Source organism: Phymastichus coffea, unplaced genomic scaffold, assembly GCF_024137745.1.
Source record: "Phymastichus coffea isolate CEN01 unplaced genomic scaffold, Cenicafe_Pcof_1.1 PCOF00043, whole genome shotgun sequence".
NCBI classification, from domain to species: Eukaryota; Metazoa; Arthropoda; class Insecta; order Hymenoptera; family Eulophidae; genus Phymastichus; species Phymastichus coffea.
In genome coordinates, this window is record NW_026706854.1 from 1,763,813 (window position 1) to 1,786,033 (window position 22,221).

Sequence of the window (22,221 nt, forward strand, 5' to 3'; positions counted from 1 at the left end):
TCGCGAATTGAATGCATCGCGGGCAAGCAAAGCTTTTCGTATATAGATACTCTCGCAACGCGAAATCCATGCACAACAGTGACCACAAACGAAAATTAGCCATGTCGATAGTGAAACACACCGGGCAATAGTTCTCCTATTATACGTTCCGCAGGTAAGAGCAGAGGGCAGGAAGCTCTCAGCGTGATTGAACTGAATTTTCTCGTCTAAAAAATCTGAGGGAGATCCGAGGCGAGAAATTGGCCCCAACTATCTGATAGTAATGGAGGTTGATGGACCCCCAAGCGCGTCGTATAATGTTAATCAAACTTTCGGCGCGAAAAATCGCACACACAGAGCTCGGCTCGGTTTTAATTAACGAATACGCGCGGCGCATGCGATCGAGCGTTTAATTAACTCCAAGAGGCAATACGAGTGAGTGAGAGAGTGAGAGAGTGAGAGCGCACTGGAAATGGGTTACGCGGATAGTTTCGCGATGAAGATGCGTCGTCCCACTGAAATTAGAATACTTCGTGCATGTCTCGCCTGAGATTTGTAGGACAACTAGTGGAATTTCGGACGACGACTACTATACTCCATACGTATTGGTAAGGCCGTGCACAGGGACAGGCTATACGTGTATCTGTGTTTACCCGACAGCCTCGCTCTCTCCGGCGTAATATCGGATTCGAGTCAGTCCTCTCGGATTTCAACACTTGGCATTTTCCCTCTTTCGTCTAGATCCCCAGCCGACGCCCACCGCCTCTGCTTTCACCGCTCGAAAAATTCCCTTTGGATTTTATTCGATTTTAATGGTATTATAAGATTTTCACGAGAAGCCCCTCCCTCTCTCGCCGACAGTCTGTTCCTTATTTTTTAGCCGCGGCAGCGAAAGAAAGCACTTTCAGAGGCGCGCTTCCGAATGGTGCGATTTTTCACCCCGTCCCTTCGAGAACTTAAAAATACCGCGTGCGTGCACCTGAGCCGGCAGATGGTTAATATCTCAGTTGGAAGTACGGGCGTTAATTTTTAACGTTCAGCTTCTGGCTTATCACTTAGCGAACAGTTCGGAACATCTATGTCTTCTCAACTCAAAACGACCTTGGGATTTGTAGCCGTCAAAAAGTAACTCGACGGAAAAGCGAAAAAAGAAGAATCAGGAAGATAAATTCCATCGAGACCTCGTAAAGTATACGCTAAGCTAACGCGAATTGGCTGCTGGATGTGAAGTAGGCTTTGGTAAAGGGAGGGAGGGAGAGAGATAGAGAGAGAGCGAGAGAGAGAGAGAGAGAGAGAGAAAGAGACAGAGAGGAATCGGCCCAAAAGTAATTAGAATTTCATCGCCGGCTCTCAGCACAAGGCTCTGGGCATATTCCGCCATCGTATAGCCTCTTTCGCTCGGATTACCCGAAAACTTGCTGTTTCTTCATCCGTGCTCTATAGCACAGAGTACAGAACTTGCAGATCTTCCATATCTTGTCCCACCGCTTCTCACAGCAATACCATTATAGATTTTGCATGAGCTTTGACGTGGATTGAAGTAGCTTCTCCCTTGACTTCCACTCAAACGCTGCATAACAAGGCAAAATTACAATACCGCAGTTTTTTTCACTTCTAAAAATCAAACACTGAGTTGTAATTTACGCGATTAAAGAGAAAAAAAATCAAACCATTGCAACTCTCCACTCGAAAATTTCTAGGCAGTTTTCGAAAGCTTTTAGTTACAGAACTTTACGAATGGATTGAAATTTGCATCATGGCCGTGTGCATGCTGCTGATCGACTAAAAAGAGCACTTTTGAGCCGATTCCGAAGTAACTTTTGATGCTTCTACTGTTTAATAACACTTAACAATAATCACTACATTTTTTCTTTCAAAACGAAGGAAAAATCTCATTTAAAAAGGCTTGAATGAGGTAACGCTTGGAGCGAAATTACCTTCATCATCGTTATCATCTGGGATGTGAGAGAATAGACCTACTTGATATGCCATATGAGGATTTTTCAACGCTAGCAAAAACCTGCAAGATATGGTTCAAATTTGCAAGTTTAATGCTCTTCACATACGTTGAAGTGATTTTATTATCTTGAGTGGTTAGCATTAATACACATTACTCTACGTAATTTCAAAGTACTTTTTAAAATTTCCTGAATACTTTTGTCAAACTATGCCTAATATTATAAAATACGTTAGATATAAGAAAAGGGATTTGTATTTCATTTTAAGTAAAACTGATAAAACAGATTTTGTATTAGGGTAGAATTTACGAAAATTCCCCCTCACTTCGCTGCAGGCCATTTGTATAATTTCAAATCCATTACGCGTTTTAAAATAAAAGTTCAAAGTATTAGAATTAGAAGTATATTCAAACGTATAAATGGGATTTATTTTAATTTATTATGTATGATCAGCTTAATTTGAAATTTCTCACATGACTTTGATGTGATAAAAAGTTTTACTGTTCACTGAAAGCATATTCAGCTGATAGGTACTGCTGCAAAGCAGGGCTTATCTCACATATATATACAAAATTACTGAACCAACAACTACATGCCGTGCAATGAACTTGATATAAAATTAAGTTTTTAAAAATATAGTAGTCTTGTTTGGATAACCACATAATTAAAGCAATGTTTCAAAAACAAATATTTAACAATTTTTTGTCATGTTATAAACTTTTTTTAAGCGCAGACTAAGCCAGAGGAAGAAGCGAACAAAACCTAATTCTGTTTTTCAAGTTTACCGAATTCAATATTCCAAGCATATACTGATAATAATAACGTTAGTAAAAGGGATACACAAAAAGAAAAAAAACCTGGAAATCCAAACTTACTCAGGAAATCGTTGTCCAAAATCAATATTTACTATGCAGAGGACGAAATCGATCAGACGTTACCAATCGACAAGACAAGAAGGGCCTTCTTAAACTGGATAAGCTTTGCATACAACATCAAATAATGATAAAACAGGCTTTACGAGTTGTGATATATATATCCTTTAAAATTCAAATAACATTGTACAGTCGATCGCTGCGGCAGAAATCCATTGGCAGTCGGTTTACAGCGCTGTAAAGGAAAATACGGAGTGATAAAAAGAAAAGGCAGCAAGCAGACACATTGGGTTTGGTGTGGCGCTCAGAATCAATATTTACGCGTGTGCATAGAGGATATTCGTTGGCAGACGAAGCGAGTAATCGTGGCCGCGGGCTGTTTTGCGCGTCGTGTCGGCATTTGACAAGGCTATTAATGAATCGAGTGAGCGTCGCGGCCTTTTATTCATTGACCTTAATCAAGCGCTTGGAAATACAATTCAGGCAGTCGATTCATGAGGTTCATTCGGGCGTTTTAGTACAGCTTAGCACTGCACGCCGAGTACAAGTTTTAACTCCTTCGAAGGCTATTCATACTGATGTAATGTAGTTCGAAAGTGGAGTTTTCATACTTAAAACTTGGTAATTTTGATCATAGTGCAGGAAAATGAGCGAGGATCCTTCGCTGCCCCGTAAGGCATTTTTGACGTGCATTGTCTAATGGAACTTCCGTCATAGGCTAAAGTTCATCTCGAAAACCTGGTGTATTTATAAAGCCGCGGATACTTGCTGCATAATCGAAGTGCAACTCCAAGTTGCTGAATAATTCATTAAAACCATTCCATCGCGTTGCCAACGAGTAGAACATGTGTTCTTGGTGAATCAAAATTTCATTAGCTTCATTTCTTCAAGCGGATCTTCGATAATATCTAATAATACGTACAGATGAAAAGCACATCGATCTGCATCGTTGCACGTCCTCACGGTGCATGCCTCCGTATCATCAAACATACAATTCCATTGGCCGATAATCTCCGATAAAGCTTTGAACATTCGTTCGCCTACTAATGACCATCCGCGTACAATAACGTGCTTTTCTTTAAGTCTCTCAAATCCTAAAGAACGTAACGCCTCATTAGTGCCCGCTGACATGGAAACGAAATCGAGCGTAATAAGTCTGGCGTATTTAGATTGCTCGCACCCATGATGTACGAGACTCATATAGTAACCGCGCATTAATGAAATTCCGCGAGTAGCAAAATAACCCGTGTATTGTCCGCTGATTTACTACAACGACAACGACAACAAGAAGAGAAATAACGAACGGCCTGGTAACCCTAAAACATCAGGCGTGCCGGCGTGGCTGGAGACTTTGAAGCGAAGTACGAGGAAAAAAAGCCACGAACACAGAGCGCAAACGCGTCATGTAAAATCGTTATTACGGCTGCTGCGGACCCACGTCGTCATCGTCGTCGTCGTCGTCGTCGAGAGAGAAACTATTTCAGATATTCCATACGCGTTCCTTCTCTCCTTTAATTAGATGTGCTTCCTCGACCCTGACCGTCCTTATCTCTGAGCCTCTCGCGAAAACGATGCTCGGCTAAATTGATAGCACGGCAGTTTTACTGATTAATCACCGTTGTGAAAACCTCGCGAATGGGAATTATTTTTGAAAGGCTCATATCCACGTGAATAAACTTCAATCGCCAAATGTCGATGCGTTCGCGCGAGTGAAATCGAAATAAATACACTGCTCACTCAGCTTTCAATAGCATCTCGCGTCACCGAAATAATACCCATTTATTGGAAAATATCTCTTTTTCCGTAATGAATACTATTCTGAAGATAATAAATGTCACTGCCACGCAGAGAAATAACCAGTCGGATTAGTATATCAGATGAATATAACTGCAGGGTTATAGCGTACGTTGACATTTCAATTTTAAAGCCAAGACGAGAGCAATCTTTCTTTCCTTTTATGTAATCTCACTAGCACCAGGCTCTTTAAAAAACTAGACCGTCCTCAGTCACAATTATTCATCCTCTGATAACATTCACTGATTTTAATCACTTCCGTAGAAAATCGCGTCTTCGCGAAGTCAAAAGTAATTTTCATCAGATGGCCCTTAGGTTTTTCCCGCCTTCGTTTCTCGAGTAGCGTTCTGTGAAAAATCCTTTACACACACATTTACACCGACGTTGAGAGAGAAAGAAGATCGTCCTACCCCCCAAATTTTGCCGTAGCATTGTGTGTGTGTGTCTCTCTCTCTCTCTCTCTCTCTCGTCCGTCGGTCCGTACTTGGGCGTTTGCGGGGCGCGCGTGAGAGAAAGTGGGTCGCTCGATAATCGTCCGATTTGCCGAGGTTATTTCGGAGCGCGGAATTCATTAGCCCGATTCGTCTTGCCTTCCGCCTTTTTACTCTCTCTCTCTCTCTTCTCTCTCTCTCTCTCTCTCTCTCTCTCTCTCTCTCTCTCTCTCGCTCTCTCTCTATCCCTCCCTCCCTCCTTCCCTCCCCCTCTCTCCTCCCCCCTCTCTCTGTCTCTTTATCTCTCGTTCTCTGCAAGAAAAACAAAGCTCCAATCGCATAACTTCGTTCTTGCACCTTTATGCGAGCTTTGATTGCTTGAGGATAAATAAGAGATTTTTATTTTGAAGAAAAACCGAGGTACAACGATAAATTAGAGAAGGAGAGAGGACGTTACACATAAAGCACGCCAGTTTGCTTTTGAGAGAGCGAGTGGAGCCCGCATAAATCCCGCGCGAAATGCCGACGGACGTGTTCCGTTCAATTGATCACCTACCGACTCGTCCGGAGTAACCACACACTGCTTAATGACAAAAAATCACTTCCGAACCCCCTTTCTCTGTCATTGTATCCTTTCTCTCTCTCTCTCTCTCTCTCTTTTTCTTTCTCTCTCTTTTTCTCTGCTTGCTTGTGGCCTTTCACCAATATAAATAAATCTAACTACGACATATTTATGAAGATGTCATCTAATTCTATTTGTGAGCTACAATCATTGAGTATCTGAATGATAAATAATTATTAATGCCACATTGTTCTTCCTTTTTTCTTCAGTAAAGTATAATCTCAAACTGATTCGTATTATTTGCCAAGTAAATCGTCATCTCGTAATACTAAAAATACCGTAAATCGCAAGTACTCTCAAAGTCCATAATCTCTAATTGTCGTTGATTATAACCGTCCATAATTCGTAATGATTTATTTCTCAAAATATATTGCAATAGGAAATCCTGGAAATGTTGTTTTCGAACAATATCTCGATTACACCCTAACAAACGGTCCAAGCAGTTATCGTTTCCATCAAGCACCTCTTTGAGCTACACATCAAAAGAGCCTCTTTCTCCCACCCTCTCTGTCGTTCGCTCTTACTCCCTCTCTCGGCAGTAGGTGCAGTGGTATACAGTACAGTCTGATATTGGCCTCCCGCCTCCTGGTAATAGCCCACGCAATTCATACGTCATTGCCATTGAACGAAATGCAGCTGCTCTATCCATAAACCGATAGACGTGTGAACACAAAGTAAAAAGGATATATAAATTATGGCTCGTCTGAATAAAATCGAGAGCTGGTAAATGAAAGTGTCGTCGCACCTTGTGAGTTTTAAAGCGGCGATCGATATCGGGACGATGAACTTTCGATGACTCGCTCATTTTTCAACGCGAGACGCGGTGCTCAATTAGTTCACTCGTGCGACGTGTCCGACCAAAGGCGGAGCTCTACTACTTCGTCTCGGCGTGATTCTCACTGGGGAGTCGGCGTACGAGCTTCCATTCCTTGTTTTCTTCCCGAGGGAATGTACACGTATTCCGTTCGATTTTCCGTAGCTACATCAGGCCGTTAGGTTTGAAATTTCAGTCGCACGTTGTTATTCCGACGAGATAATTGCGAACCGAACTGCACACTAAACGCCGTGAAAGCGTAGCTTAGTGATTCGAAAGCGCTAGTTTAGGTTTTAGGCAAAGGAGCCTTGTTAAGGAGATCATGTAATTAGCTGAGTAAATAGGTCGAAGATGTATATTTTACCGCAGGGATAGTAGAAGAGAGAGAGGGAGAGACAGGGAAAGAGAGCGAGAGAGACAGAGAGAGACAGTTCAACACGCATCGAGCAACGACGGCGAACCATCGCGGTGATATAATTTAGTTGGAAAACCAACAGGCTCTTATTTTAAATCAACCCTCCATTACCTATCTCTTAGACAGCATCGGCAGGATCTACATGTGTCAGCACATGCAATGATTATTTATACAAACATGTTTGATTTCTTTTATAGCGCGGCCTTGTATCTGACATCAACATACATAGCGTGCGGTTCTCGTAGGTGGCTGCCTGTGGGAAACTGCGAGTGGAAAAAGATTTTTTTTTATTTACCTATCACCTCTTTCTCTCTCTCTCTCTCTCTCTCTCTCTCTTTCGCTCTCTCTCTCTCTCTATCTATCTTTCCTCCCCTATTCTCTCTCTCTCACACTCTCTTCACCTAACTTTCTGTCTCTGTCCCTCTCATTCGCTTTCTCTACTCTACACTCTGTCTTTCTCTTTATCACTCTATATCCAACCTAACCCTATCAGTCTCTCTACACCTCACTATTATTTTACGTTCGCTATGTGCCTACATACGAGCCTGCACTTCATGTTTGTATTTCTTTTTATTTTGGTTCTTCTGTTCGTTGCGTTTTTTGGGCATATAAGCGTGCAGTATATACACGTATACGTATATTTAGCAAGTGTGTATATATATACATCCTTATGCATTTCGTGTCTCCGACAAAATGCGCTCCACCGAGCGCATATTGCGCGCGCATCTTCATACAAAAGCTTCATTTTTCTATTTCGTCCCTTTCTCTAAACCGATGACTTTCCGGTGCTGTGCGTGCCAATTTTCAATATGAATATTAACAAAGTCCACGACGCAACAGTAAAAAATATGTCGAGAGAGAAAAAAAGGGAAAACAAGCTTTTGTAGCGCAGCAGCTATCGGAGGCGCGAAGTAACAAATAAAGTCTCGATCTATCGGGGGAAAAGCTCGCCGATGAACCTTTGAACGACATTGACTTTGACTTGGCCAGACGCTAAGACTCTTGCTTGCTAGCGCCCCGGCCCCGGAAGCTAAAGTGCCATCAGACACTTTCTCCGATAATTCGTGCTGATGGGCTAAATGAGAAAGAAAGAGAGGGAGAGAGAAAGAGAGAGAGAGAGAGAGAGAGAGAGAGAGAGAGAGAGAGAGAGAGAGAGTGACGGAAAAGGCCAAAGTAGGGACTGGCTGCTGACCTTCCCCGATAGAGACGAGCGACGCTCCCACAGCACGTGCAGTAGTAGACTGATCAATGCCTTGCGATTCTGTGCGGTATCGGGAAAATTTGTTTTGATTTTTCTGTTTTTTTTTGTTCGCCCAATGGTATTTTTAGCGCCATGTTGTGAGAACGAAACGGCAAAAATTTGAATTAGAAACCGTCTCTTCCTTTATCACGTTTTTCTTATCTTTCACACTTGTATATCAAAGACAATCGAAGAGATGGTTACTGTGAATGTATGTTTATTGAGTAAAACCTAAACAAGACATTGACAAATTCACTGTGTTGGTTTCACGTTGGCTTTAGCTACACACACTATAATAAACCTTGAGCGAGTGCATTAGAGATGGATTGATAAATCCACGCCAGTTGAGACAGAACAGGAGACCTACAAAAAGGACTGTGTTGACGTCCGATCTGTTTGTCTCACGTTCGCGCCCTCGAGGTTTGTTTTGAATATGCATTTGTGACACGACTGAACCACAATACACTGGAGCTGTGCCACGATCATTGCTCACTTACGTAACAGACAACAACAAAATAAAATAACGAAACACAATGTATGATTATTGAACCAAGCGAACGACTTGCTCGGTTTTTTCTTCATCGTTGTTCTTTGTGTGTTTTTGCGGCCGTTGCGGCCCCCGGCAGGTGGACCTCAGGCATATGGATGAGAAGACTGGAAGTAACGTCGTCGACGTTGGCGTTGATCTATCCGAGTTCTACATGTCTGTCGAGTGGGACATTCTCGAGGTTCCGGCGGTTAGGTGAGTGTCTCGAAATGAAACGCCATCCGCATGCAGATGCGGGATCGTTTATTCGCGCCGCGCAGACTTTTATTTTTCGTGCCAGGTAATTAAATCAACACGGGTAAGCTAGTTAGTTGAAGTATAACGCGCGGCTCGAAGTTAAAAGCCACTTTTTTAATTCCTTCGGGCAAGCTGGCTTGTTTTCTGTTTATTTTCAGAGACACGAATTCGGCGGCTTTCAACTTTCCTTCGCTCGCGCTCCCTAAGCAAATTTAATCTTCGAAAAGAAGAGAGCGGCGCGCTAATGAATTTTAACGACAATAAACGCGGCGCCAACAAACGGTAAATTTATGTCCCATCGAGGAAACGAACTTTGCTCCTGTTTCCGTTGCAGGAACGAAAAGTTTTACACGTGCTGCGACGAGCCTTACCTGGACATCACGTTCAACATAACAATGCGTCGGAAAACGCTTTTCTACACGGTCAACATCATTATTCCCTGCATGGGCATATCCTTTCTCACGGTGCTTACCTTCTACCTTCCCAGCGATAGCGGAGAGAAGGTGAGTTTATAAAAATTCATAACGACAATATTTTTCCGAGGGGCACGCACAGCCGTCCACTGACTCTCGCTCACTCGGCTGCAGTCTCCTCCGCTCGCTCGTAACTCGAGCCCGTGCTCGCTTTCAATTATTCATCCACAAAGTCAACTCCCTCCGACCGTGAAAATCCCTCGGAAATAATATAACGGACAGCCGCGCGGGCATCCGATACGCGCGGGCGTCGCGTCCGCGCCTGATTTATTACGCCGGCACTTCCGATTGACCAAATTTTATCGTAAGCAAGACTTTAGCCGCGCGCCAAGCTATAAATAAAATGAATCGTCATGCGAATAAAAACGCAATGTATATACGTACGTATAAAAAGGCCAATCAAATCATCTCACCGAATAAAGGGGGAGGGGAATGCGTTTGAAAGGCTGTTTAGCTGTGTGGCGAGTGGCCGCGCGAGACCAGAGACCCGTTGAATTTTTTAACGCGTAAATGCGACGGAGCTACAAAAAGCAATTCCTGGCGCTTTCCCATGGTTTGCCAATTAATAGCCTTCTCTTCCAACGGCTGCGCCAAATTATGGCTATCGCCCGCGAAAAGTGATCCATGCAATTTCGATTTTATGGAATAATCCGTTCAAGTTCGATCTAGCAAAAACATTCAATATATTAGTCCGAATGCGAGTTTCTTTTTTTTCCTCGCCAAAGTAGGGAAGCTCCGAGTGATAAATAAAAACCGCAACAACACTGATAAATCCTCCTCGTGTTTAATTATTTCATGCGATACATTTACTATGACGGTTAATTTATTCATTCTGAAAGCCGTAGTTTGAATGTTCTGAAGAAGATTAATTATGTCAATACCGAAAAAGCATGCAAGAAACAAGTCCGTCCCATCTCGTGGCTCATTCAATATTCAAGCGGGACAGAATAAGAGGAAAGAATCCCCACCAGCAGATCTCAACATTAAATTTTCAAATCGCAACGCACGCCACACTTGAAAGTACGTGGCACCCAACTTGGGGCACCTTTTATCTCGAGCTTAAATCATAAAAAGCCACAGGCAATTTCAAGCTGCTCTCTCAAAATTCTCCGAGCGTTTTCTTTTTTTAGCACGCGGCTGCTCCTTCCTCCCGCGTTTAAAGGTGCCTCGTTAATTAGCGCCGAGTGCAAAAAACTATCCGCCACGATTAATTTTCAGCTGCCTGTATAGGCCAGTGGGAACGTTGTGTAAGACGCTCGTCAAATTGTAGTTTCGCGAGGCGACGCTTTTAGCGAATGCTCTCGAATATGAAATTGCCACTTTCGCGAAAGCCGGCAATGGGCAGAAAAGTCAAACTCGTGCATCCTCTTGCTCGAGCGCGCGAATCAGTCAAAACGCCACTTTCATACCAAACACATGCAGACGCGCGCGTCTGCGTCGATCCATCACACTTGAGACGCGCGGAGGTTTGCCGAGGCGGGTTATTTATAAATTTGCGCTCCGTCGGGCTGATTGTTCCTTCCAAGGACGCGAGACAGCTCTTCAGGATGGATAATCGACAACACAATGCACTCTGCCCCGGCTGAAGCGAGAGAGAAAGAGAGTACTCGTCGATCATTGGCTTGGCGAGCGCGAGAGCGCCAATCGATAAGCAATATCCCGCGCGGAATTTTTCAGACGCCAAAGTGCAGCCGTCAAGCGCCACTCTTCGCCTCCCTCTCTGCCCTCGCGAGCTTCTGCTCGGCCTCCTCTCGCGGCTGCTCTCTCGCGGAGCTGCCGACTCGGGTTTCCTTTTAATTTGGCCTGCGCGCGAGCGGGCAAACTCGCGGAAGCGCCCGCGTGGATTCCTAATTGGAGAGCTCGAGGCACGCGCGCACCCGTGGCGCTCGAGGCGCGATATTGCCCCCGCGAGCCGGCCGACTGCAGTGCGCGCTCGGCCGACGACCGAAATGCAGCTCCGCGCGCCCGCGCCGGTGGGCCGCACGCCAATAGAGCTGGGCTAGCCGCACGGCGGCCGCGCATTAATTGCCGGGATCAGCCGCGTCTCGAGACGTCGGCCGACCGCAGCCGACGCACGCGCCTCGTGCGTGCGGCGCAGGCCTGCTGATCGCGGAAATCCTGACGGACGGCCGAGCGCCGCTGATCGATGCGTGCCGCGCGCAGCTCGCCGGAATTAATTGGCGCCGGGGCCGGCCGGCCGGGGGAAAACAATTTCCGCGCGCTCGCCCGCGTTCGATCTCCAATTGGGGCTTGGCGACCGCGGACTGGCAGCGACAGCGGCGAGGCACCTCGGCGACGAGAAACAGAGCCGCGCCCGGGAAATCGCGAAAGAGGGCCAGCGCAAAACCGATGCGCGGACTATCGATCGCGGACTATCGACCCGTCGGCTCGCGCCGGCAATCGAGCCGCGTTAACAACCTGCCCGGCGGAGCCAGATGCATCGCCGGGCTCGAGTTCGATGCGCGTGCAACGTCGCCGTCGGCAGCGCACAGAGCCCGGCGACCGAGGCCTGCCCTACGAGGCGCCAGCGAGAAAGAAGCCAGTCGAGCCTCTGACGCGTGTGTACTTTGCAGGTGACGCTCTCCATCTCGATCCTCATCAGTCTGCACGTGTTCTTCCTGCTGGTCGTCGAGATTATACCGCCCACGTCGCTGGTCGTGCCGCTGCTCGGCAAGTACCTCATTTTCGCCATGATCCTCGTCTCCATCAGGTGAGTCCACTGCCGCCTGGTCCCGTGAGCCGCTCGCTGAAGTCAATTTGGAGGCTGCCCCATCGGGCCCCGTTTCCCGCGCACAGCCGACCGCAAGGCGAGCTCGCGTTAGGCGCGTAACGAGGCTGGCTTTCGATCAGCGAGAGCAGAGAGAGCAGGAGCCCGGCACCGCGGAGATTAATGGGCGCGCCAGCGACGGACTGCGCTGCTGTCGCGAAGTCAGAATGAACGAGCGCTTGCCCGGGCGTTGCCTGCACTTGTGCGCTCGAGGCGCGTGCAGCCGAGGGCCGCCCGTCGCGAGCTCGCTCTGCTCCAGCGCAGCTTTCTTGCGACGGCTCGGTCGTTGAGTGCGGGATGCCCTCCAACGGAGGGAAGCAGATATGCACGTCGAATATCCGAGCGATTTGCGGCGCGAATCGAAACTCGCGCCCGAAGCCGCGTTCGCCAGAGCGGCCGTTCGCTGTTGCCGGCCGCCAGGCAGAGCTCAATTTAAATGCAGAATATGTTTAGCCGCAACTCTCTCGACGTTCAATTTGATTGCGCTCGCAGCGGAGGCGCTCGGGCAGCGCTTTACAAATGGAACTCGCATGACGGTTGTTTTGGGGAATGATATATATCCGGCGCTGGTAAAACTTTGCTTTTGCGAACTGAAACTGCGCGAGTGTCGTTTATCACCGAGGCGTCGCGCGAAAGCGAATTCCAGTAATCTCTCGCTCCGCGTCGACTCTCGGCAAATACCGGCAAAAATAGCCGAGGCGGCGAGTTGCAATGGTTTATACATTGTAGCAACAGACGAAGATCTGGGTTATCTGCCAGGGAAAATAGCCCATCTAGTATCGATTATATAGGCAGCCGAGGGCGGCCACGTCTTGATCGAACAGAAGCTGTGGGCGCGCGCGCGCGCGAGAGAGAGAGAGAGAGCCAAGTTGCGATGGAGTGCCATTAAAGGGAGGCAGGAGAGGAGATGCCAATCGTCGCGGCAGACGTCGAATCAGTGACGGGAGCTTTCAACGACGCTAGATACTCGCCTTCATGGATACACGTACAGGCTAAACAAAGAACACATCGTCCTTTTTTTTATTTCAGTTTCAGGCGCGAATACGTATTGAAAACTGTTGCCATTACCTTTTATTTTGGGTTATCCGACTTTGTTCGACTGCTTAGTTTTCGCATAAATTACGCTGCTTCGATGAGTGCCAGCGAAAAAGTAAGCAAACCGAGCGCATCGATGCTCAGCGCATACCATGACTTTTGCGATTAAACGGTTTTCTACAGTTCTACACTAATAATGCTAATGATAATGAGCCTACTTCGCAAAAGAAGACTGGATTCGTATAGTTTATTGTGATATTTTTTTACAAATATAGATGGAAATTACATGAAATTACGGTTTCTAAATGTACCATTAAAGGCATACTTAATAATTTTTGATTTCGAAATGTTGAAAATTTTTGTTGAAATCTTGAAAGTAAATTCGATCATTGATAAAAATTCTACAGAATTACTGTATAAATTAACGTTGGAGAGAACTGCCACTAGTTTTTTTTTAAATGACTCGTGCTCTTTTCAAACTAAGATGGTTTCAGAGATAAATAATAATTATGATAAATAACCGAGGCATGATTCCAAAACTAATTTAAAATTCGTAATGTGTAATTATTCAAAAAATATCAGATACACATATATTAGGCACAGAAATTTTACTGACCAACATTACAAACGTCCATTTTTCGAAAAATTGAAAAAAAATACGATAAATCCATTTGTGAATGCCAAGCGCTATAATGGAAACAAAGTGCCAATGAATTGCAGCACTTTCCGATAACAGTGAGGAGGGGGTGGCGGTAATAGTGATGGAATTTGAGTAGCTACTAACGAAGTGGAAGAAACCGTAAAATCTAATCCAGCAACGCTGGCGCTTCACTTACATTTGACTTGGTAAGAATCACTTGTCGCGCGGCGTCGTATCGTTAACCGCCGAAAGTAATCTCCTCTCCGCGTATCTCTTCTCGACAATATAGGAATTTTAACGAATACCCTAGGGAAAAGTTGTCGCACGAAGCTATACATCAGCCAGGAGCGACAGCTGCTGCTGGCTTCTTTGTCTCAATAAACGAGGGAGAAACTTGCGTCGGGAGTAAAACAGCAAAAGTTGGCGAAATCTCGTTCCGGCCCAATAAAAGCGAGGGAAAAGCAGCACTGTGACCCGCTGACCCGGATGAAGAAAGAGAGAGAGAGAGAGAGAGAGAGAGAGAGACACTCTCCTGCTCCCTCGACCGCCAGAAATTTTTATCTCGATGCTAGCGGCGTCGTCGACGTCGCTGTACAGCTATTGACTTTGCGCACTCCGCGAGAAGGGGAGAAAAGGCTGCGCGTGCACCGCCAGGAATTAAAGTAGTGCGCTCTACTTTTTCCTCGTTACACTCGCTCCGCTCGCGCGCAGGTTTAAAAATCTACTACACGTTTTTCGAATTCTCGTTAATCTTGTAAATATACACGCCGCGAGCTCGTACTCGCGCTTCTCTTCTGCGTCGAAATGCAGTCGGGAATTAATAATTCAACGCGCATGTCAAAGACTGACTCTTCACGCACTTGTATAATTACAAGCGCGTGTGTAAATTACACGCGACTATTTTAATTACGAGCTCGTGCCACGCATCGGACAAATTTATCGAACGCGCGTACAACGTATTCGATAAAGGCGGCCAACGAATTTATCTACGCGCGCCGATTTACAATATCGCGCGCAAAATAAAATTACGCGCTGTATTTGATCGAACGATGAAAACCCAAGCTCGGCATCGCCTAATAAGGGACAACACAACAACGGCGAATTCCAAGCTCGCAAAAGAGGAGCGCGCATAAAGTGCGAGAGCTGAGCACGTAATTACGAGTGTAACGCCGTGCACACGTGTGAGCGGCCCATTGTTCGCTTCACTTTTTGTTCCGTCCGTAAACATAGCAGCGACAGCGGCGCGATAAAAAACTGCTCTTTACACCTTCACTTATTGTCGTCGGCCGATCGACTAGCAATTATCCCTATTACCCAGGCTGCCTCCGCGTTTAGATTGGAAATGTTCCCCGGCATGAGAGTTTTTTTTCGACTTCATGCAACTGCCGGCACCCGCGGGCCATTTTTTCTGCTCATTTTGCGAAATCCTCACCGCATCTATCTCACTTTTTTGCGCCTTCGCCAAAGCCCGCGACGCCCGACGTCGGCTAGCTTTTTATGCAGGATCTCTCGCGGTTGGCTCATCACCCGCTTCTTTTCACGAAGCAGAGTTATCGTGGAGTCGACTAATTTTCCGCGTTATAACGACTCTTTCTATTCTACCTTTGCATCTGTAGAAAGGACTTTGCTTTGAAATCGTGCCCTTTTATCGTCTGATCAATTAGCATCAGAAAATTAATGTACGGTTACGATACTTTACAACTGAAAAGTAAACCTCGCAAGCTTCCAGACCGTAAAGCACGTAAACATTTCGAAACACATTTGTCTTTTAATTTTAAGTGAGTAATCCAATTTTCACGCTCGCAACCTCGGGGAAGCTAATGTTTTTCTGCCAGCATCAAATCTTTTATCAGATTTTCAAACTTGAATTTTTCACGTCCGACGAGCTCTCAGATAAAAAATAAAATGTCAGCCACGCCGAAAAGAAACGTTAGTTTGCGCGCTGAAAAAGTATCAACGATAACAAACTCAAACATTTTTCGAATTTACTGGAGTGCATGAGAAAAGATAGAGTTGCTGTTCCTACTCTGAGAATTTTTATAAAAGATTAGGCGGCGACGAGGTTAAATTTAATTGACAAAACAGTATAGGCGAAATAATCGATATTCTTTCTTTAAAATTAAACGATATTGAAATACATGGAATATTTCATCACTTGAAATTTGTGTTAAATCTACAAAGCTCTCTCTCTCTCTCTCTCTCTTTCTCTCTCCCTCTCGAATCATAATTATGTTTCCCTGCTTACTGAGAGTAATTAACTAACTCACCGGAGCAATTCGAAATTCTCGACAAGAAAAGCTTCCTCCTCGTCACTATCACCATAATTAGCCCGAGGACATTTTTATTCCCCCTCGTAAAGTTTGGCTTTTACGACGAACCTTCTTCGTTCGCTTTACTTTCTCCGCAGTGGATATCTTTTCTTTCTCTCTCTCTCTCTCTCTCTCTCTTTCTCTTTCTCGTCGTCGGCGCTTCGACATAACTCGAGCTCTTATCATTATCGAATACGTACACGCGGGTTCACGGCAGAGGGAAATAGACGTCAAAGCGTATTTCGCATGAAATTAGCTTGGAGACCGCGGAGATAATTTAAACATTAAACGCACGACCGCAGTCCGAGGCAGTCTTTAAAGCCGCGCAGCTATCCAGACGTTAAATAAACTCGAGGGTGGAGACTATACATGCGCTCGTAAAGCGCGCGACGCCCGCTGAAAAATCACGGCTTCTATTTCCTTCTTTCTCTCACTCTTTCTCTCTCTCCCTCTCTCTCTCTCTCTCTCTCTCTCTCGCTCTATGGCTCATTGTGATTTCGTCTCGCGGTGAGTGAATGACGCAGCGGATCGTATTATACCGCAGATGCGCTTTTATTGCCAAGGATGATCGATGAGATTCTACTCGTCGATGCTTCGCCTCCGTTTCTAGTAGTTTTCCCTTCGTCGCATTCAGCGAGAGCGCTCGGATTTTTCTGACAAATCGCATCTTGGCTCGATAATAAACACATTTAATTAAGTGAATTCCCTTCTGCGATTGACATACTCGTGATGCATTCCGTTGGGCAACGAAAAAATCCGAATTCGATCTAAAAGCAAATCTCATTCTCCCCTCTTTCACTCGATTTGGCGTCCAACAGCAGGTGCCGCGAGATTAAATTAAAATGCTGTCTCCTCGCAGAAATAAAAATGGTGTATTCAATTTTCCCAGAATTCCATCGCGCTATATAGCTTCAACCTCGATTATTGTGCGCTGCTGTTCCAGGAAAAATATTCATCGCTCGAACTCCATTTTGAAATCCATCGCTAATTAAAATTGATACACCTGACTAAATTACCAGCAAATCTGCCAATTTATTCCTTGAATCATCTGATCATCTTATACACCTAGAGCAGTCGAGAGAAAGAGAGAGAAACCGAGAGGTACAATAGAACAAAACCCAATTCAATCCGTGAGAACATTTCGATGTCGTTTTTGATTATTCTCGGCTGCCTTGAAAGCGCTAAGGAAATTTCCGAGTATATATTCAGTTTACGTAGTCAATAGAACTAATCGCCGAAACAGACTTGTGCAAACAGAACGACGACGACTAAGTCCTCAGCTCTTGGGCAAACTCGGTGGCGCGCGTTTCGCGGCTAATTTGCCAAGACGATTCGCAGCTCTGCGTGTGACTTTTAACGCCGCCGAAACATTTTTTTGTTCTTCCTTCGTTGGTTGGCGCCTCGCGCGCTCTCCCCTCAAGCCTGACTTGCTCAGTTTCGAAACTCTTTTTCTCGCGAATAATCTGCAAACTCGGCTCACTTTCCTATCGATCTAATTGCAAGAGCTACGATTCTCCGTGTAATCGCAAACGATGTGGGCGCACACTTGCTCACGTGCGCGGACAGTCTCGACGGACTGTCGCGAAGGAAATGAAGAGGAGCAGCTCCCGCGAGAGAAGGAGGCGAGTTGGCTTTGACTTTTATCGTTTGGCACGCTCTTGTAATTTCGCGAGATGCCACCCATGCAGCGCGCATTGTCGTCTTCGCTGCGTCGACGGAATAATAATAATAAAGGAAAGCGTAGAAGAAGCAGCAGAAGAAGCGGCAGCTCGCGTATCTTTCAAAAGCCGAACGTGACCTCGGCCAAAGCTCCCTCCATACATCACCACCATTGCCGCTGAGGTACTTTATTTTTTTCCACGACAAGCTAGAAAGTGCCATGGCAAAGGGAGAAAGGGTTTAGCGCACAAACGCGCGACACTGTGTTGCACTGTATACGGGCAAAACCATGCGGTAATCCTCAAAAGGGCCTCCCCGATCACTCAGCTTCTTTTTTTTCCCTTTTGTTGGTACTGCGAAAAAGCCAAGCTCTTCTTGTTGTTTCTTTAGTTTTATTTTCTTTTTTTTTTTTTTTGCACGGCTACTTCTTTACTTCTTTTGCCGGACGTTGGCTGTCGAAGTACATCCTACTTTATTGCGTTATAAATAAACTTTTGTTTTTCTACTTTCTCGTCTTCGACACCTTCATGTAACAAATATGACGTTTAACAAATTCGGTATTATACGCATGACACGGAGAATGAAAAAGTCATAGTAATTGACAATACACCAAATCCGATTAATTAAGTCATGCCAAGATGTCACGTGCTTGCGTGTTTACTGTCGTGGGCAGTTCCCGCGAAATGAAGTCGACGAAGATAAAGAAACGAAGAAGTAACTCATTTTACGATCGAGAGCTCTAAAATATTATCAAGGCTAGACAACAGTAATCGAGCATTTGACTGGGCGAGAGAGAGAGAGGCTTTCCTTCTTAACTTCCAGCAGAACTATAAAATATCTAATGCCGGTACTTGGCAACAAAATAAATCCGTACGCAAGGCGCTCGCGCGAGAAGAAAGAGAGAACTTGCGAAAAAATCACATTCATCTGTGAGCACGTGCAGCAACGTCACACAGGCCGTAAAAAAAAACAAAAAAATCCTGCCGGCCAATAAAAAGTTGATAAAGCGTCCTAACGTGCACTGACCTATTCCGCAGCCACCGCCTCCTCTTCCCACCCTTCCCTCCACGTCGTTCACAGTAAATCGCGCTGAACTAACGCTTTGATGTAATTAATGATCCCTCCCATTTTTTTTTCTTTGTATTTTTTTTGTTATTGCTATTAATTGTTATCGTTGCCCCGCTCAAGGAAATATTATCGCGTAGCTAATTAATCGCACGCGAGAAAGAGCAAAATTAGATGTATCCTATATGTATCGCCGGGGCAGAGAATCGTATTAGCCGCGCTGACCGATTCATTCTTATGCATGGATTTTCCGCGAGTACGCCTCGCTGTAGCACGCCAAGAAATATTAGCACTTGGCGGCGGATTTGCATTTTCAGAAGCCATCGTGGTTGAAATCGATCGGCACACGCCCGACGAGATAAAAAAGAAAAAGAGTAAAGAAAGAAGAGCAGCGTATAGATCATTGGGAATTTAATGGCCGACTATAATCTCAGTAGTACTACTGTGATTCAGAGGCCAATGTGCTTCGTCGGGCAGATAAGCTTCTCTCAGCACCGATCGAGGAGGGCCATTTTTTTCATCGGAGAGTTTGACGTTCGAGAGCGTTATTTTTTCGATCTGGATCGCGCTGATCAGAACTTTCAGGAAGAGTCGTGAAAGTACTAAGCGGGCCTGCCAGTTTTTATTTCACAGATAAGGCTGCTCGCATCAACGCGTATCTCCAGATGAATTACCGGAGAGCGGCGCGACGAAATGTCCGGTACACAATAAAGCTGCCCCAGTTAAAAATCTCGCGCGAAGAAAGTCGAAAATGGCGAAGGATGGCATTAGAAGATAAAGAAGCCAGATAGTTGCGAGGCAAAAGAATCGAAGTGGATGCTGAAAGGGTCGCTCGGCGATAAAGCGATTAAGACCATTGGAGAGAGCTGGAAAAAAAGCCTTCGATTACGAGCAAACGAGCGTTCGAACGTGAATTTGAATAGCGAGCTCGCAGCGCGCCATACTCTTCATACAAATCGCGCGCGGCGCAACGCTGAATATTCAGCAGTGGACGTTCATCTCTTCCAGCGAGCGGAGAGAAAAAAGTAAAGGTGCGAAAAAGAAAAGAAAAATCGAATATGCAAATTGGAAGCGTCGAGCGTATTGTTTACGAAGTCAGCCGGGCGTTAAGAAGTTCCGATTGCCGTTGGAAGCCCTTTGACGAAACTTTGCCGGAACTTTGCATTCGCCGCGAGGGAGTTGTGTGTGTGCGTGCGCTCGCCGAGATATCCCGTTCGCGCGGGCTCGCAGCAGCGGAGGAGGATTCTCCCGGCGGACAATTGGGTCGTTAAAAAAACGGTTATCGCTTGTTTAGAGAAAAAGCTTTTTAGATCATAGTTTCCAGACCGTTTGCCTCTGATACTTATGGCACCGAGGAAGCTGCAGCTACGTCCTATGAATATCAAATCACCTTGTATGCGTACGCGCGTATAATGCGGGCTGCGTTATCCGTGGCGCCCCGGCAAACATCATCCGCGCCGTCCTCCAAAGCACATTATCAATAGCTATTATTGCTGGATAATGCCTTATAAAATTTTTATTACGCGCTTCACGATACACGCGTTTGCATTGATTACTACCTGCGCGCCCCGCCTTTATTGCTTTATCATTATCCCACGGCCTTTTTTTTCCCTCGTCGAATAAGCCCTTAATGCATAACTTATAACGTCGTTCATTGTTTCTGAATTCACTCGATCAAACTTGAAAACAAAAAAGCCAAAATGAATATCGATCGCTGCTGCTCTCACTGGCGCAAGCTTAGTTGCAATCAATACTTTGAAAATTATTGAACACGCCAGACCCCGACAAATGAATCAGTTATGCAGATGACTGCTGAATAGATTTCCTTCTCAATTATCAATGTCTTTGGTGCTCTGGCATCTAATTGAATTATGAATTTATATAACCTCGCGGATAATAATTCGGTCGTTCATGACGCGTTGTCCGTTGCAAAAAATTCAATTCCGGCATTATCCGTCAAACTTGACAACTGAAATAACAAACAAAGGATAAGCGAGCTCACTTCCAAAACTACACGCTAACTTTGCTGATAAACCGTCCGAAAAAAAAGCCAGGTCACAGTTTCAAATTCACATCGAGCAAAGCGATTGCAAAGCGCTATCAATCGATCGCAACTACAACTCAAACGATCCCGCGCACGTATTATTCCCTTCAGCATCAAAATTGATTTCACGCCAGCGGCAGGTTAGCGCATTGGCGTTCGATGATTTGTTTGTTTGCCGTAGTATATGCGTGACAGTGGTCGTACTGAACGTGCATTTCCGTTCGCCTCAAACGCACAAAATGGCACCTTGGGTCAAAAGGGTCTTCATACACATTCTGCCGAGGCTCCTCGTCATGCGTCGACCCCAATACAAGTTCGAACCCACGAGGTAAGTGCGCTAAAATACGACTCTTTTCGTCTCTCGCGAGACCGAAGATTTATGCTAAGACACACCCTTCGCTAACCATCCCATCCTCGTGACCTGTAAATCATGTTTTTCCGTCGCTGCACCTTGTCGCCCAGAGTCAGCACGCGGTTATTTGTTTCTGCGTCTCTTCGCATCTTGTTTCTCTTTTTGAAACTGATCGATTGGCAGAAAAGCCACCACAGAGAAAGAGAGAGAGAGAGAGAGAGAGAGAGAGAGAGAGAGAGAGAGAGAGAGAGAGAGCGAGAGAGGCAGGGGTAAAAAGTGCAGCGATGGCGGTGGCGAATCAATTCCGAGCGGTTGACTTTAGCCCGGGAAATTTATCGGAAAAGGCCATTGTGAGGTTGGGAGGTCTCCAAAAGTCTAACGCTGCGTCTATGTATGTGTCCGTGTGTGTGCATAGGTTCACGTCTACGCGGGCCCTCATGAGAGGAATGCGCGGTAGCAAGGACAGATCTTACTACCCCTACACGGCGTCCTGTCACGACATCAGCGAAGAACATCTCACGCCATCCAAGCGATTCCACAGTCGTGCGTCGTCCAAAGACGATCTCTCGTCCTCGAGGTACTCGTATGTTTCCACGGCAACGGCGAGTTTCAAAAGCCGGCAGACGCCGGTGGTCGTTCTTCGTCCAACATTCGCCGTATCACCACTGACTTTGTGTATTCGCAGTCTGACGGAAGCGGCAGCGTTCGGTGGCAGCTGCTTGATTCACGGGCCGAGTCTGCCGCGGCTGCCCCTCGACTGCGAGGAGCTGCAGGTCGGCGGAGACGGCTCCAAGAGTCCCGTGCTCAGGCCGACCGCCACGTTCTCGCACTCCAAGTGCCCGCCCGAGATACACAGGTCTTGCCTGTGCGTGAGGTTCATCGCCGAACACACCAAGATGCTCGAGGACTCGACCAAGGTATGGGTATCCGAAACGTCGTTGAGGAGAGGACGGCTGCTGAAACGATGA

At 45.8% G+C, this 22,221-nt stretch overlaps 1 protein-coding gene across 2 annotated transcripts in view; it reads left to right on the forward strand.

The window, feature by feature from the left end:
* LOC131664350 (acetylcholine receptor subunit alpha-like) overlaps nucleotides 1-22,221 on the forward strand; it is a 67,703-nt gene that overhangs the window by 41,771 nt on the left and 3,711 nt on the right. For both annotated transcript variants that reach the window (XM_058935368.1, XM_058935369.1), the window contains exons 6-11: nucleotides 8,752-8,867; nucleotides 9,244-9,412; nucleotides 11,956-12,092; nucleotides 21,083-21,229; nucleotides 21,669-21,830; nucleotides 21,939-22,170. In XM_058935368.1, coding sequence (XP_058791351.1) covers nucleotides 8,752-8,867; nucleotides 9,244-9,412; nucleotides 11,956-12,092; nucleotides 21,083-21,229; nucleotides 21,669-21,830; nucleotides 21,939-22,170 — 963 coding nt within the window. The remainder of the gene's footprint in view (nucleotides 1-8,751; nucleotides 8,868-9,243; nucleotides 9,413-11,955; nucleotides 12,093-21,082; nucleotides 21,230-21,668; nucleotides 21,831-21,938; nucleotides 22,171-22,221) is intronic.